Here is a 16,824-nt window from a genome sequence, read left to right as displayed (position 1 = left end):
CATGCCAAGCATCAGCTAGAGGTGTATGAATTCCCCTCATCATTGTGGAGCAGTAGAACTGCGTTCTCTGGAGTGATGGAGCAACAACCCAATACATTTTTGAGATGAATTGGAGTGGTGTCTGGGATCCAGAACCAATTATCAGACATCAGTACCTGACAGCAGTTCTAATGTAAAGCAGTCCCAGAATAATAGGCTCTGTTGTAGCCTGGGCATGGTACAGAGGGTTGCAGTGCTGTTGTCTACATTAAAGGGGCACAGTATCTGTGTCTGAAACTGTGCCCTATTAACTGTATGGTGCTCTGTTTTGGGGTTATGCCAATTTATAGTAGTCTCCAAAAATATAGTGGATGAGTTTCACTGCACTCAAACAATCCCACAATACACCAGATAAAGTAGTGTAAAACCCATAAGCCACTGTGTTGTTTGGTAAAATCCCACATGAAGTAGTGTCCAAAATACCCTCCTGAATTTAGTTCCCTATAACAGTACACTGTGCAGTGAGTAATATGGGGAATAGTGAATACACAGGGTATATTTCCCTGTGAATGCTGTTTATTATTCTGTATTCTAATATGAAGTTTCTGTAGTTACGGACATGAGGAGTTAAGATGTTGACATACATACAGGCCCTTGAATTGTGTTCTAATTTCAAATCACACTGTCACTGTTTTCATCTCTATGTGCAGATAAATATCTGACATAAGCATTTGTAATCTCGAAGCCCACCAAGATTTCTGCGCATCAATCTTAAAGAGCATCACCATGGTACGTAACGTGGACGACCTGGACTTCTGCCTGTCCTCTCACTCTCAGAGCATCCTTGAGGGCCTGCGGTCTCTCTGCTCCCACCCCAAACTGGTGGACATCACCTTGAGCGCTGGTGGACGAGACTTCCCTTGTCACCGTGGAATCCTAGCTCTCTGCAGCCTTTACTTCCGCTCCATGTTCTCAGGGGACTTTGTGGAAAGCATAGCTGCCCGTGTAGAGCTTCAGAATGTGGATCCTGATGTGCTGGCCACTCTTCTGGACTTTGCTTACACTGGAAAGCTCACAATTAACCAGGGGAATGTGGAAGGGCTCATATGCACTTCCAGCCAGCTTCAGTTCCAAACAGTCCGTGCTGTCTGCAGTCGATACCTCCAGCACCAGATAGATGCCACTAATTGCCTTGGCATCCAGGACTTTGGAGAGATACATGGCTGCCCTGAGGTGGTGGCCAAAGCCAAGGCCTTTCTGCTGGAGAACTTTGAGGCTGTGCAGCAGCATGAGGAGTTTCTGCTGCTTGAGAAAGACAAACTAGTGGCCTGCCTGAAAGACGAAGGTCTGCAGATGCGAGATGACAGTTCTCGGGCTAAGGCTGCTCTTGCGTGGGTCAGGCATTGCAGGGACAGCCGAATCTGTCACCTGCCAGAATTACTGAGGCTGGCGAGACTTCCTCTTCTATCTGATTCCTACCTAAAGGATAATCTGCTGAAAGATCCTTTGGTCCAAGACACAATAGAGTGCAGAGAATTGCTGGAGGGTGTTTGCAGAGAGGTTAGTTGTTTTCTCTTTCTTCTATAACAGCATGCACAACTTACTTGGCCCTATTGCGTTGGCCGTATCCTCCAGAGAGCATAATGGGCCTCGCTTCTTCTTGGTGGGTAGGATAGCCCTCTCTCTTCCTCTTCACTCAGAGCAGTGCTAGCCAACACAAACATCTGTTAGCAGTTAGGGTTCTCCTCTAAGCTGTTAGTGTTGGCATATAGAATTTTCTTTCAAACTTGTTGAGCTGTCTGTTGCATCAGTGGCATTTCAAAAACATACAGTGCCCTCATGTGTCTCTTTACTTGGTAGCACTGTATGATAGGGTGAGACTTAGCTAGTGAGTGAAACTGAGACTGACTAAAAAAATGAGTGATTGCAAGTATTTGTAGAGAAATATTTATTTTATGCTTGAACTGGTGCATTTTTAACTTGACTAGACGTGAAATTATTAACTGTTTCATATTTTTTGGGTTAGAAAATTAATATGCACATGGGCGAGTCAGAGCAGAGTCTTTTCCAGAACACCCCACATAACTTGCAGGAAGTGCTGTTTGTGATGGGAGGACGTTCACTGGATGACTCTGATGATGATGACGATGACGATAATGAAGAGGAAGATGGTGAAAGGCATAGCAGGATTCACCCCAGGAACTGTGCCTTCTACAATCCAAAGCTTCGTAAGCTCAATGTCCCAGCATTAGACATAATTACACAAACATTCCACAAAAATATACTTATTAATAAGCATTTCAACATGTCTGTTGACAGAGCAGTGGCATCAACTTCCTGATTTTCCCAACTACAATAAGTGGGGCTATTCTGTTGTCTCTTTAAACAATGATGTGTATGTCACAGGTAAGCAGCAGTTTAATCCGTTTAACTTTTTAAATGAGTTCAAATGATCTTGTGACATTCAATATAGTTCCCAAATAAAGATTGATACTGTAATTATATTCTTGTTGTTTGAGGACTTAGCACCAAGGAACAAATGTTTATTATAATTTCATCTTAGTTGCTGAAGAACTGGATGTAAGAATCATGTTTTCACGTCTATAATCTATTATATCTCTGGGCATGGACAGCAGTCCATGCAGCCTTATTCTGAGACATTTGTCGAGAGTCATCAGAGTAGAGAGCCACAGTTTTACACCAGCATTTTCAGGCTAGTGGTGTGAACATATGCAAAATAGGTTAACGCATTGTGCCATGTGAACAGCAAATGTTTGTGCAGGATTTTTTCGTTGTCATTTATACCATGTTAAAATGCACATTTTGTCCAATATTTACCCTGGGAATGTCTTTATAATTTTAAAAGCAAAGGTTTGTTTTAGCCTTAAGCTTTAGAGGAAAACTACGTAATATTTTTACTTTAAAATTACAGCTTCAATCATTGTGATGCTCCACTAACCTCTAGTAGGGAGAATAAAGACTACGTCGTTCATATTCTGTGCTCGGCACTTTAGAAGCTGTACTATGTAAATTTTGGAGGAGGGTAAAAATGATCAGCAGAGGTTAAAATCAGTGATAATTAAGTGATATTTTGTGTCCCTGATCATTTTAGCTTATTAAGGTATTAGGTTCCTCGGCTTAATCACCTGTATTTTTTTTTGTTTGTTTGTTTGTTTTTTGTTTTTTACATAAATCATCATTATTTATCATCTTATCTCAGGGATTCTGCTGGTCATGGGGCTTGTACCAGTGACCTTTCAATCCCAAGGCCACATCTCTAGACCCAGGCTGCCCCCTCCTTCCTCTTGCAGTTAGAGAGCTTTTTCTTTCAATGTCTGCTTCAACAATGCTTATTATGAGGCTGCACCTGTATTTCTGGAAGCTGCTTTTGGGACAATGTTTGTTGTAAAATGTGTTCTCATTTAAATTATTGCAATTCTATTGTATAATATTAATTTTCTAAATAGCAAGTCTTAAGCTTAATCACTAATTAATTATACACATTGAAAGTAAAGCTTTAAGTGAAGTACCATGTGTTTTCATAAAAAAGAGAAAAGAAGACTAGAAAGAGAAGAGCATAGATTCTATTTTTACCATGAAAACAAATGAACCCAGCAACGAGACAGGGTTTTTCAGGGTATTTATGGTAACTGGGGCTTTTGGAGAGAGGATCAGGCAGATTTATGGTTTCGCTGCTCATATTTGAAAGTTATATTACATGAATGGAACATCATCTCCACAAGGATTTGGAGAGGATGAAGAAGAAAACCCTGCTGCCACACTGAAAATCTCCCTGAGATTCCTATAAGAGCTGGAACCACTTTAAGAAGAGTGAGCGCTACTACACACACTTGCTAATGGAACACTAGCTTTTCAAAGACTTGGTGAGAAGTGCTGAATTCTCTTCCAACTGCACAAAGGCCTGTCCCAATCTTATGTTTCCCTGTTTTCATGGTAGACCCTGTGTTGCTGCTCTTTTGGGGTTTTATTAAAGAGCCATTCTTAGCCATTAATATTTGTCTAATACTTAGCCAGCATGACTTTCTAAGAGATATCCAGTGCACATGGAAAATAATCATAATCTTTTCAAGGCCTGAATAGTTTTTTTTTCTTTGTTTTTTTTCAGGAGGTTCGCGAGGTTCCCAGTCCAACACCTGGTCAACCACAGAAACCTGGAAGTATATCACTCGTGAAGGGAGATGGGTTACGGTAGCTCCGATGCTGCGGCCCAGGACTAACCACTCCTCAGCTGCTTTAAATGGAGAGATTTACGTCATCGGAGGTAAGAAAATAAACAAAAGCAATGGGCAAATGTGGCCACAGAATATAAAGGGAGATTGGCTGATTTTCTTGGAGTAGGGGCACAAAATTAACCCCTTAATTATAACCGAATGTTCCTCAAAATGATAAAAGTGGCCCGTCTGCAAAATTATTAATCAAAAGAGTTCTAGGGGCAGTATGAATTGGTTATGAGCCAACAGGTGGGGTTGAATGTGATTGGTTAGCACACACTGGGTGGAATTTTTCAAATACCATGTAAAACTTTTCCTAGTCCGATGTGTTTGCCTGCTCTAACTGACTGAATTGTCTTTGGAAGAAATGCGTGCAATTTATTTTTCAACATTTTGTTTTAGTTGAATAGAGCATGACTTGTACTGAACATAAATGAGTAGTGATTTTGCACACGAGCATAAAAGTGATGCACTGACATACCAAATTCATCATTATACATAATCTCCACATAAATTGTTAACATCAAAAATAGTTACTTTTGTTAGCGCAGTTTTATAACTATATACGTTTTTTTATCAAATGAAATCTGATGCAGTATACAATGAACGATCACTGGATTAGGAACATCAACCTTGTTTCTGCATTCACTGTGCATTTTATTAGCTCCACTGACCATACAGGAACACTTTGTAGTTCTAAAGTTACAGGCTGTAGTCCACCTGTTTCTTTGCATACCTTCTTATCCCTATTTCACCCTGCTCCTCAATGGTCAGGACCCCCACAGGAACATCAGGAACCATCACAGAACAGGTATAATTTTGATGGTGAATCATTCTCAGGGCTGCAGTGACACAAGTGACATTGTTTTGGTGTGTTAGTGTGTGTTGTGTTGTTCTGAGTGGATCAGACACAGCTGGACTGCTAGAGTTCTTAAAGGCAATAGATGTTTTTACAGATTGCACTGTAACGTGTAAAGTGTTTTGAGGTTTTAGACAAACAAAAAAGTACATTTGGTGTATTATTATTATTACTAGTAGACTATTACCAGCCTAGACTATTACTAAAAATTAGACGTAGAATTTAGGCTTCTTAATGTTAACATTTTTCAAGATAGGGTATAGAATGTACTTGCCATGATCTTGCATGATCTTCTGCTTGATCTTCTGGTTCTTTTTTCTTGCAGGCACTACAATGGACGTTGTGGAAGTAGAGCATTATGACCCATACAGCGATAGCTGGGCTCTTATGGCTCCTGCTCTGAAATATGTGACCAACTTCACGGCCACTGCATGCCTGGGGAAGCTATATGTCATTGGCTCCTGCGCTGTCAAATATAATGCCCTGACCCTGCAGTGCTACAACCCTGTCATAGGTGGGAGTCACTAAGGATCATGAACTGTCTGTTTTATTCCTATACTTATTACAACCAGATGCCCAACAGCACAAGGATCAGCAACAGCACCTGTCAGATTAGATGCACTTATCACACAAGGAACATCTGTAACACTGCTTAAAAAAGTAATGAATGAGGCATAGAACCACATACAGCTTGTGGCAACTGGTGTAAGTTATGGTTATGCATTCAGCACACTCATATCCCCTGAGCCTCATAAGACAAAACCTCCAAGCAGAGAGTGGGGGGGGGGGATGCATTGAATATTCTGAACAATTCTGCACACATAAAATACATACCTTCAGCACTATCAAGTCTTTTAATTTATTTACTTTTGCAAATAAATGTCTTCTAGTAATATTTATTTTATTCGTATTAAATTTATTAACACATTTGAATGAAAATCACATTATTAAGTGGGTTCCAAGACATGGAATATGTCTTAGACTAATTAGCAGGTGTGTAAATTCAATCCTTATTTTGATTACACTCAATACACAATACTTATTCAGTCCAAATCTCCACATAGGGCACAGGCTTTTACAGCGGAAGACTAAATACTGCATGCTGCACATTTTGGGAAATTTCAGTTTTCTTGTCAAATACGTTAAAGCTTTCCATAATAATCTGTAATTTACAAAGCATATAGGGAAAGTATTTATTTGTACACTCTGGGGAAGGATGTCTCAGAAAATTTTTAACACAGTGTGGGGGTAATTCCCAGCATTCCTTGTTGTTATGAATAATCTCCGTTAATTACCTAATTACCTGTTAATTAAACTACAGTAGGCAAGTATTTACATATTATGTAAATATGTAAAAATGAATTACAGTAGTGTTCCTGTTTAAATATATATATATATATATATATATATATATATATATATATAAATTGTAATATGTATGTGTATGACTCCCAGTTTATGTTGGCAGTTTTAATTTATTTTTTAAAATGTATTTTTGTGTTACAGATGGCTGGAGTATCATTTGTTCCCCATTCATCCCAAAGTACCTGTCCTCTCCTCGATCTGTGTCCATGGATGGAGTTATTTATCTGATAGCAGACAACACCAAGAAAGTCTACCTGTATGACCCTGATGCTAATATATGGCAAAAAGTGAGTTTTTAAATATGTTACAACATTGAACACCAGAATATTACATGTCAAAAATTATTATTGACATTTTTAGAATTCTGTCTATAAGAAACTTGTGATGTGGTAATATTTTCAGATAAATTCAGTGGTATTACTTTTCCTAGGAGACCCAGATGGTTCATTTGTATTTCTGAGATTGTAATTTGAGAATTTGAAAATATGAAAATATATATATATTTTTTAATCTGAATGTTTCACCACAAGTCAAACAGAAAATAGCATTGTTAAAATTAATATTAAAGTATACAAAATTCAGATAAATGTCATTCAAATATACAAAATTCATATTTAGACACTTGTAGCAGCTTTTAAGCTCCACAAACGACTAGCTGTGAATACTGACATTTTTTCTAGTTCTGAATGGTTCATCAGAATGGTTAATGATGTCCATGTCCAATGTCTTGTTGTTGGTCAGATCCAGTTCCTGCATAAGCTCCATGAGAACGGAGGGTTAATAGTCCTCGGGGAGCAGCTATATGTGACTGGAGGGCACTGGAAAGGAATGGAGGGTGACTACAGTGTAGAGGTGGAGGTGTATAATCGAGCAGCTAATTTGTGGAAGGTAGAGTGCTTCCTCCCGAGACTGTGGTACTACAGTGGCTCCTGCTCCATCTTCCTTGACATGGCTGATTGGCCTGAACTATTCCCTGAGGAGACATGATGGAATCCAGCGAGAAGAGACACTTTCTTAGAAATCATACGAAAGTATGATAAAAAAATATAAAAATATATTAGAAATATATTGTTTGAAAGCTACAGGTAAAAACTAACTTTAATATGTAAAAATAAATAATACGCAAATATTTTATATTTATAGGTTTCTCTGTGAATATCCAAGAATCCGAGTGCACCACCATGACATTTTTCACAATTTATTTTAACCCCTGCACTGTATGCATTAATATACAAGTTGTGTTTCTTCATATAATCAATATTTTTTTTCCAAATAACAAGTCTGTAACATTTATTTAGATATATTTACTGAAACAAAATATAGTTATATGACTAGTTCTATTTGCCTCCTTAATTTTACATGAATATCACATCCTAAAAAACTGAACTGTGTAAGGACATGGAAGACATTTCAATATTGTATTAATTTTTAATCAGTTATAAGAACGTATTATTCTATGTTATAAAAGCCTGGAGGATTAGAGTTCCTGGCATTTAAAGGGGTAAAGTTTGGCCAAATGTGTTAGGCTTTCACTTTTGGGTTTTTGCATTACATTTTATACCAGAAGCAGTAGACCAGATAATCTTAAGTTCATTCTGGGATACTGGATGTAACAGTAAGAAGATACAGTTTGTTTGTTTGTTTTATTAAATAAATTATTAAATATTTTTTTGTTTGTTTCCACTGTGGTTGTTCCGCGTGCCTTCTGACGCCTCTTCTGGAGTCCTCCAGTCCTCATTTATGTGTATTAACAACGCTTTTGTATGCGTTTCGGTTCATGTACACATCTGATCATTAACTTGGCTCCAAACCTTGAACTTTCGCGTCCTTGTATCCAGGGCAGCGGGAAAGCTAGCGTTCTATTCCCTTGGCAACCGCCCGGGTAGCGTTCCGTTTCCATAAGAACCCGCGCGCCCCGCCTCGCCCTGCGCTCTGTTGTAGTTGCGGTGTGTCCTGAAGTTTTGCTCAGGCACCAGGCCGATGCAGCCCTGCTCAGTTTAACTAGAAAAACATTAACATTCCGCAGCAGAGGGCTTCCATTTGTAGCTTGGCTGCACTGCTGCAGTAGTATTACCAACAACACTCAATATACCGAGTAAAGACAGATTTTTATTGCATTTCGTTGGCTAGAATAGCGCAGAACTAGTCCGGTGTCCCGGCTGCTGTTTTGTTCGAACTCAATATTCCCAATGAATTCTCGAGGGGATGAAGGTGAGCACGCGCCCGGACTGGAGGCTGTGATTCAGGTGAGTGCCTTCAGGTGATCCAACCACTATCCAGTGTGACGGATTACACAGGTTATTCCTCCATTGTCTGCTCAAAAGAGCATGCTATATTTATTTTATTTTGGCATCTGTGATTTAACCATTTAAAGTTCTCTTGGGTTACAAATGCAGTGCAATAATGGGTCCTGAAAATAATATTCTGAAAGCAGCAACCACATGTCCAAGTTCCTTTATGTATAAAATAGCCCATAACTTTCACAATTTAATAATCTCATTCTCAAATCATTCTAAAATGTGACCACACCTTATCAAGCCATTGGCCTTGCTAAATTTTGGCCAGAACATCATAGTTTCCTTCCCATGCTTTACTTAGTCGTGGCCATGATTTACCTATTTAATTCCAACACTTTGCTAAGTCAAGGCCACATGATCACATCATGTTAACACACCTGGTCATACATTGCCTTCATTAAGATGGAATTTCACCAGCTGGGCTCTATAATGAACTACACAGTAAAATACACTGACAAGAAAGTGGACATGTGCTTATGTATATAATATACACATACTGTGACTAGTAAAACAAAAACAGAATGAAACTGATACTGACGAAAAAAGTAGCAGAAATAAGTTCCTTGTTCAAGTCAAAATAGGACCTACTTCTTAAACAATATCCTGATTTAATCTGTTTTTCGTTGATATTCCAAATTAAAAACAAGACATTTAAATTCCTGTTATCTAATTATATAGCAGGATATAAAGCAAGATGTATGTGTGACTGAAAGAGGAGAAAGCTTGATTTAAAATTAACAAGCCTTGGAATGTTTCTACAAATTAAGGTCGATTAGAAGGTCAGTTTCAATTTCATCCGGAAACCTGAAGACCAGTGATGTGCTCTGCTTTTGAGGACTAGTCGAATTTCAGTGAACTCAGTTTTAGACAGTGTGTAACAAAGGGTGGGCCTCAATAACTAGTTAACCAGTCTTGCTCTATACTGTCTGCCCAGACAATGGTGTAGTTTTGCAGTATTACGGATCATATAAAACTGGCAGACAGGGTTTAAATCTGCAATCATTTCCACCTCCAGCTAACATTGCACAAGCAATAACCATCAAGCTTAGCACAAGTAAAATGTTAGCTAGTTAGCTAATTAGTTTAAACTATAGCATAGCATGCTAAGCTACACATCGCTAACATTCCTAAAATGATACTTTGGCCAAACAAAACTGATTAAATATAATACTATTCAAGATTGCCACATGGTGTGTATGTGGTCAATACACTACATAATGAGCGCTTATAGTCACATGCAGAGCTAATCTCAGCCCATTGGCTTTTAAATACACCATGTATCTGGATGTTTTCTGTATGCTTTATACATTTAAAAAAGATGTTTAACCATGTTTGAGATTTTTTGGGATCTCCCGCCTGATCCCGAGGTATTTGAGCACACATGGTGATCGGGTCTTGGTGTGTCAAAAAAAACTGTGGTCAGATTTGTGTGTGTGTGCGCGTATAAACACAATACAGCCTGCCACATTCTCAATCTGACATCATGTAGCTTCCATGCACATCTTCCAGGTGTTCCCACTCTCTCATTGTTACTGAGAAATGGAGGTTTATTGGTTGTGGAACACAAATATTAATTTGAATATTTGGGAAAATGATCATTATCAGAATCTACATCTGATGAGATATTAATGTTAAGTGTAAACAGGGCCTGAACAGCAACAGCACTGACACTCAGTTACATTTATATATTAGGTGTCATCAAAACAAAAAAGCTGAAGGAAACCAACAACAGAGAAATTTAGTTTTTCAGTGTGGTTGATATGGTCACACAATTGTGGTTATTTCTGTTTGTACCTTAATGTTGTTACAGAAGCTGGAGGAATCTCTGCTGAACCCAGACAGCAGCACTGAAGAGAAGACCCTCACAGTTAGAGGGGAAGATGTGGATTCTGCTGCCACGCCAGTTCCTGTTCGTATTCGTCAGATCATTACCAGGAACCTGGCCCAGGGTCCTGCAGGTACATGCATTCTCCTTTTATATGTCATGAAGCAGCAAGTAGTTACTAGTAAATTTGTGTAAATCCTGACCTTTCCTCAAATCCTCTCCCAGTGTCCAGTACGGCTGTAGCCACTGGAGATGAACAGAGCATCCAGGAAGAGAATCTGCACCTCAAGGATCTGCTTTCACAGACTCGTCTGGACAGAGACCAACTGCTCAGCAAACAGGCCGCACTGACCAGTAGAGTAAGAACACACACACGCATGCACATACATCACACATACAGCTTCCATCTGTGTTTTCACAAGAGCAAGTCAAATTGATAGTCCTACATAAAACACTGAAATTCCTTTCTACATTTTATAAAATGCTGCTATATAAAAGTGGACAAATGAATAGAGGATATTGGGTAAAAAAACTTAAGTGACTAGAAATCAAATGGCACTTTTTGGACATGTTGGTCTTTGTTCCTAGCCATATAATTTAGACACGACACATTTCTTATCTTTGAGCAATGTGTAAGGATTTTTAGTATGCTCCAAAACAACCTCTTTTTACTGAGTGAGACTTTGTAACAGAAACTCAAGAAGTTTCTCTCTATATCTATTGCCATCAAGGGGCTCCAACTTCTTGCTACAATTTTGTACATTTTACAGATAACACTGCAATATTACTTTACCATTTGCTACTGCTATTTACTTGAAGCTTCCACAGTTTATTAGATAAATTAAGCTCATAGTAAAATGTAAGAATCTTACTTCAAACTTAATAGCAACGTAGACTGTTCTCACAGCAAAACAAACTCCCCCCTCCTGTTTATGTTCATTCATTATTAAGGTGAAAAGGTATGTTTGTGTAAGAAGTTGACTATAGCTTAATTGTGGTTGAAGGTTAACATGCCTATAAGTTTTGATTCACTGTCTGAATTGCCACAAAGTCTCGTGTTAACCCAAGTCTTTAGTTTTGTAGCAGTTTTGGCTAACCCTGGGGTTTTAGAGTTGAATGGTATGTTTGAGGGGGGAAAAGACTGTTGTTTGTACGTGGCTGAAGCTTAACTTGTCTGTAAGTTTGTATTCACTGCTTGAATTACCAAAGAAACTTGAGTTGTTTAGTTTTGTAGTACTTTAGGTCCATGATTACTTTCATGCAGTTTGCGCTCTCCTAAATTTAGAGTCAGTTCTATCTACAACAAAAATAAATCAATATTATCCACCTATGGAGCAGGAATATAGAAATATCCTCATCTCAGTTCATAATTTTCAATGTTTGGCGCTCTCTTCATTGTCTAAAATTCTCCAAAATGCTGCTTTTCTGCCGTGAGCCAAGAGAGAAAGCCTAGCTCATAGGACCGAGACACTTTATTTATTTTTTTTTTTACCTATTTACAGACACTGGGGCTTCTTAAACACATCAGTTTCAAGCATAAACAGATGGGAGAGCTAGCAAATGGTGAGGAAACATCCTCAGAATGTTATTTATTTATTTATTTATTTATTTATTTATTTATTTATTTTAATATAAAATCATAAATGTCACCTTTTAAGTAATGCATCTGAAACAGCAAAAATAAGTCATTACCCATCTCTGTGTATTAATATGAAGATTTACATCAAAGTCAAACATTCTGACTGTGAGATTTTACTCGTGCTAATTCAGGGACTTGACAGAGCTAATATTGGAAACAGAACGGTGGGAAGTCATGGTGTGCATGCAAAAGTTTGTGAATGGCTTAAAAATTCTTTATTATAGGATGACGACATTTTTATGGTTGCGCCTTGCAAATTATTAATATAAATAAGACTGAAGGGTCTTATTGCAGCCTGTCACCAATAAACGTCTTGCAATTAAGGCACTATCGGGTGTAGACAAGTTTTGGGACTCCGGCCTGTTCCTGGGGATGCTCTGCTTGTGTGTGGGATTATTTTTTCGGTTCTGATTTAATTTAAGAAAATTTACTTTTGGAATAGCTCATGCATTAAAAACAGATTCAGAGTTGACAGAAAATGATTTCCCATTTTCGATCTAGACATGTGTTTCCAGTATTCAAATGCATGAATTCCGTGCATAAAAGCCAAGTTGTGCAGGAGATATTTCAGTTTATTATTAAACACGTATTAGAAGAAATGTTTCTTGGGTCATGTTCTCCGGGGCAGTAACTCTGGCACCATTTGAAATAAACAAACTTGAACATGGCATCAGTACATCTCCATCTGGTGTGAATATGGGATTGCTGCAATGCTTTAGAGAGCTGCGTTCTTAAAAACTGGGCTGGCAGTACTGGCATTACATCACATATGCACTTTGTGTGATACAATACAAGTTGTGTTTTGGTAAATCAGTGCTGGATTACACAGTGGCAGACATACTGCTGACATCATGCCCTTATTGCCCTGTGGTTTGGATGAAAAGGTTGGCTTTTTTCATCTTTTAAAAATCTTTTTATTTTACGGTTGCCTGCTGCCTCTTCTCTATGTTACCAGCATAAAGCATTAAATTCTGCATTTTATTTGGTGCACTCTTGGTAACATTCTCTGGGATAGGAATTTGAACTGCTCATCCATTTCCAAGTTGGAGGGCCACACAACTTCTGTACTGGCTCTCTGAACCACCAATTAACCATGTGCCAACAGTATGCAAAAATCATCAATCGACCTCTAACGAACTTGTTGTGGTGTCTTCATTTCTGTCATTTTTTGACATTCAACAATATTTCAATCAAAGTTCAAAATTCAGTACTTAAGCATGCCATTTGCACCGTGCTAATGGATAATCATAACTTACCATTTCTTTGCCTTGTAGCTAATGTGTGAAGAACAGAAATCAACAGATATCTTGACTAACTAAATTAGGGTCAAGGGTAACATTGCATACATCACAAGGACACTCTAGACAAACTTTGCTACACTAAACTAATTTACAAACATCCATTAAAAAAAAAAGTATAGGGAGAAGAGGGAGTGAAAAAAGAGGGGATGAGAGGGGGGTCCTCAGTCCTCAGTGTTGATGAAGAGTCAATGTGATGCTCTATGCCAATGTTCTGTCCTAAACCAGGGGATCGTGTAGAAATCTGAAAAACACACTCCCACAGACACATGCAAAACGTTAACATAGTACAGTTCCTAAAAATCACTACAATTTTGAAATAAATAAATAAATAAAATAAAGTGTCCTGTAGATGATTGAAAGCCTTGGGGTGGTCCTCTTGGTTTGGAAGTAAACACAGATGCAGGTGTCTGGGAGTCACTGGCCTCAAATCAATGGGCACACCCCTGAATGACATGGACACTCAGTTTGCTGCAAAATACACACAGCCAAATGATGAAATTGTTTGAACTTCCCGTAAACAAACATTTATAAAAAGATTACTAGTCACTGGTTTGCATCAGGCACTAGCACTAAGAAACACAAACCAATAAAAGATCCTGCACATTTCAGTGTGCAAGGAAATTTGGCCTCACTGTGTGATGTTCCAGATAGCTCAGTGAAGAGAGGATATGGTGAGTAAAAAAATGAACGTAGGCCATAGCTCTGACTCTTCTTCCAGAATACTGGGAAGAGATCTGTTAATGCAGTGAACATCAAAAGTTATTATGTAGGACATCTGCTCACACTGAATTGCAGATCTGCTCCAATGATTTATTCTTACCACTAGAGAAAACATATTATAAAAGTCATTGTTGAGCACAAACCAACTGCCCAAATCTCCAGTCCTTTGTAAGCATCACCTCAACCATCTGATGTTGGGTGCAGCAGGTAGTGTCGCTGTCACACAGCTCCAGGGTCCTGGGGTTGTGGGTTTGAGCTCCACTCCGTGTGACTGTCTGAGAGGAGATTGCTGTGTTCTCCCCGCGTCTACTCCGGTTTCCTTCCCCAGTCCAAAAACACACATTGGTAGGTGGATTGTCTACTCAAAAGTGTGTTCCTGCATTGTGCCCAGTGATTCCAATGCGACCCTGAACTCTGTAAGCAGTTACTGACAGTGAATGAATGAGTAATGAAGTTTGTTTATGATGAAAAGTATGTTATTCTAAATTAGATTCTAACCTAAGAGGAACGTACATCACTTCTCAGTATGACTCACGCTTTGCCACTTTTCTTGTGAAAAAAAAACATTTCTCAAGACATGATCGCAAAGAATTTAGGTCTTTCACCAGGTGCCATAAATGATATTGTAAAAAGATTAGCAGAAAAAAATGTAACAGAAAATACTGTTAAATATGACTTTTAAGCCCTCATACATCATGTCAAGAGGAACTGTCATGCCACTTTGGTAAATATAAATGTGCTCAGGAGTATTTTTGTAGAACCATAGTCACTTAAAAACGCTGCACCAGGAAATGTAACCTAAAACATTATTACACAAAACAATTGTGTGCTCTGGTCAGATGAGGCTATGGTTCTGCTAGTTTTCAGTTCAAACAAATATCAAGTTCAAAAGGGACCATCAAATTGTTGTCAACAATAGGTGAAAAAGCCAAGATCTATTATAGTTTTGGGTGCTTCAGTATGTGTGAAGGTATGTGATGTGGATGTGTAGAGTGGGATTTTAAAGAGACATGTTGCTATCAAGGCAACAAAGTCTGCCTTGTAGTCCATATTTACATTTGCAAGAACATTTCAGGCCTTGTTGTGCGCATGCTACAACAGTGTGGCTTTGTTGACACAGAATGTGTTCAGTAGAATCATCTCCTGATGCAAGTTTTGTCTCAAGCAAAATGCAGCAATTAGTATCCTCAGTTCTCAAATGATTAAGAATTTATATAAATTGAAAGCTGATGTAGCACAGTCGTAAAAAAACCTATGTCCCAACATTTTTTGTAGCTGGTGTTGCAGGCTTCAAATTCCATATTTGTTTATTGTCACAAAATACAATTAAAGTGGTCAGTGAACATGTAAAGATCCATGTACCTTTCGTTAATTGGTTTTCCATTTGTAATCCTGCAATAGAAAAACAGAGAACGACCCATTTCTCTATTTTGAACGATATAAATATCATTGATTTAAGGAAAACAAACCGTGTTCTACAGCATGATGAAACTAAATACAACAAAATATGAACAAATATAAATTAAAATAACAAGTTTTTTTTTTCATTCCTGCTTGTGGCTGTTTATGGATTGGGCTGCAGATTTTAGCCAGAACTGGAAGTTTTTGATGCTATAGCGCCATATATTTTGAAATGGAGGAACTTATATTTCTGGTAGATTAAAGATGAACATACTTGACACATTTCACGATTTAATTAGAAATATGGTCAAGGACGGGGCAAAATATGCTAAGATTTCTACGCACATTGGGGACATGGGTGTCCAGAGCGGGTGCTCTAAGTCTAATATAAGTTTATAGTGAACTAAAATCAAAATATATCAGATTCCCTGTATTTCTAAAATTCCCTGTATTTGTGTTTTGATGCAGTGGGAGAAAAGAAAAACTAATAAAATCTACATTCTCTGGTACTATTGATTACATACAAAATAAGCAAATGGGTCATTCTCAGTTTTGCAGGATTAGAAACAGAAAACTTATTAACAAAAGGTACATGGACTTGTAAACTTGTGTGTCAGTTGAATTAAGATTCCATTAATCTAGATTGTTGTTGTTTTTTTATTTGGCAAAGAATATAAAATTGTTTTTACATATCTCTAAAATACATTGGCTGATTGGCTGTGCAGAGTTCAAAATAAACATCTTTGATGGCCTCACAAAAATGTTAAATGTTTCTATGTCAAAGGGTCCATGTCCTTATGACATTTGTGTTTTTTTTATTCACTACATTCAGTCTCTTATATTTAAACATATTCTTTATTAGCTGTCTTCATTCATTTCTTCAATACTGATTATATATAAATTGGCACTATTTTAATTGGCTGCCTTTTCTTGTGCCTTATTTAAAAAGCTGAGATACATTATGTCACATATAAATGGAGCTAAGCTGCTGTAGGCTGAATGAAAATATATGTAAACATGTTTTCTGTGACATTTGGAGCTTAGCCGCTGTTTAAGCATTTTATTCACATTAATTGAGTATTTTGAAATTTTAACAGATATAACATACTATAGCAAAAGCCTTCTTTTATAAAATGATGAGAAATATTCAGTTTTTCATGATATGAGACCTTTAATGCACTAGGTCAATGAAATGCATTGTGCTGT

General features: G+C 37.9%; 2 protein-coding genes across 3 annotated transcripts in view; both read left to right on the top strand.

Annotated features, from left to right (window-relative positions):
- The first annotated feature begins 765 nt into the window (after positions 1–765).
- klhl30 (kelch-like family member 30) lies at positions 766–7,432 on the top strand. Of its 2 annotated transcripts, none has more exons than XM_066666465.1 (7): positions 766–1,527; positions 2,006–2,207; positions 2,299–2,385; positions 4,106–4,261; positions 5,396–5,584; positions 6,577–6,722; positions 7,177–7,432. In XM_066666465.1, the coding sequence occupies exons 1-7, from the start codon at positions 766–768 to the stop codon at positions 7,420–7,422; spliced, it is 1,788 nt and encodes a 595-aa protein (XP_066522562.1). In that variant the 3' UTR covers positions 7,423–7,432. The 2 variants fall into 2 exon arrangements, with proteins under 2 accessions (XP_066522562.1, XP_066522561.1); XM_066666464.1 differs by having other exon boundaries at positions 766–1,539.
- A 1,192-nt stretch (positions 7,433–8,624) lies between these two features.
- Positions 8,625–16,824, top strand: part of crocc2 (ciliary rootlet coiled-coil, rootletin family member 2) — a 74,116-nt gene continuing 65,916 nt past the window's right edge. Inside the window, exons 1-3 of the mRNA XM_066666518.1 lie at positions 8,625–8,681; positions 10,543–10,690; positions 10,783–10,916. Coding sequence (XP_066522615.1) covers positions 8,625–8,681; positions 10,543–10,690; positions 10,783–10,916 — 339 coding nt within the window. The remainder of the gene's footprint in view (positions 8,682–10,542; positions 10,691–10,782; positions 10,917–16,824) is intronic.

The sequence above is a fragment of the Hoplias malabaricus genome, chromosome 3, assembly GCF_029633855.1.
Source record: "Hoplias malabaricus isolate fHopMal1 chromosome 3, fHopMal1.hap1, whole genome shotgun sequence".
NCBI lineage: Eukaryota > Metazoa > Chordata > Actinopteri > Characiformes > Erythrinidae > Hoplias > Hoplias malabaricus.
The sequence above is the reverse complement of the archived record's forward strand: the minus strand, read 5'-3'. Positions and strand labels throughout refer to the sequence as shown.

Bases quoted from the DNA above. Each gene is read 5' to 3' on its own strand.
- klhl30 (XM_066666464.1), top strand. From the start codon at position 766: ATGGTACGTAACGTGGACGACCTGGACTTCTGCCTGTCCTCTCACTCT. The intron at 1,540-2,005 runs GTTAGTTGTTTT...TTTTTGGGTTAG, and splicing joins TGGAGGGTGTTTGCAGAGAG to AAAATTAATATGCACATGGG. The intron at 2,386-4,105 runs GTAAGCAGCAGT...GTTTTTTTTCAG, and splicing joins CAATGATGTGTATGTCACAG to GAGGTTCGCGAGGTTCCCAG.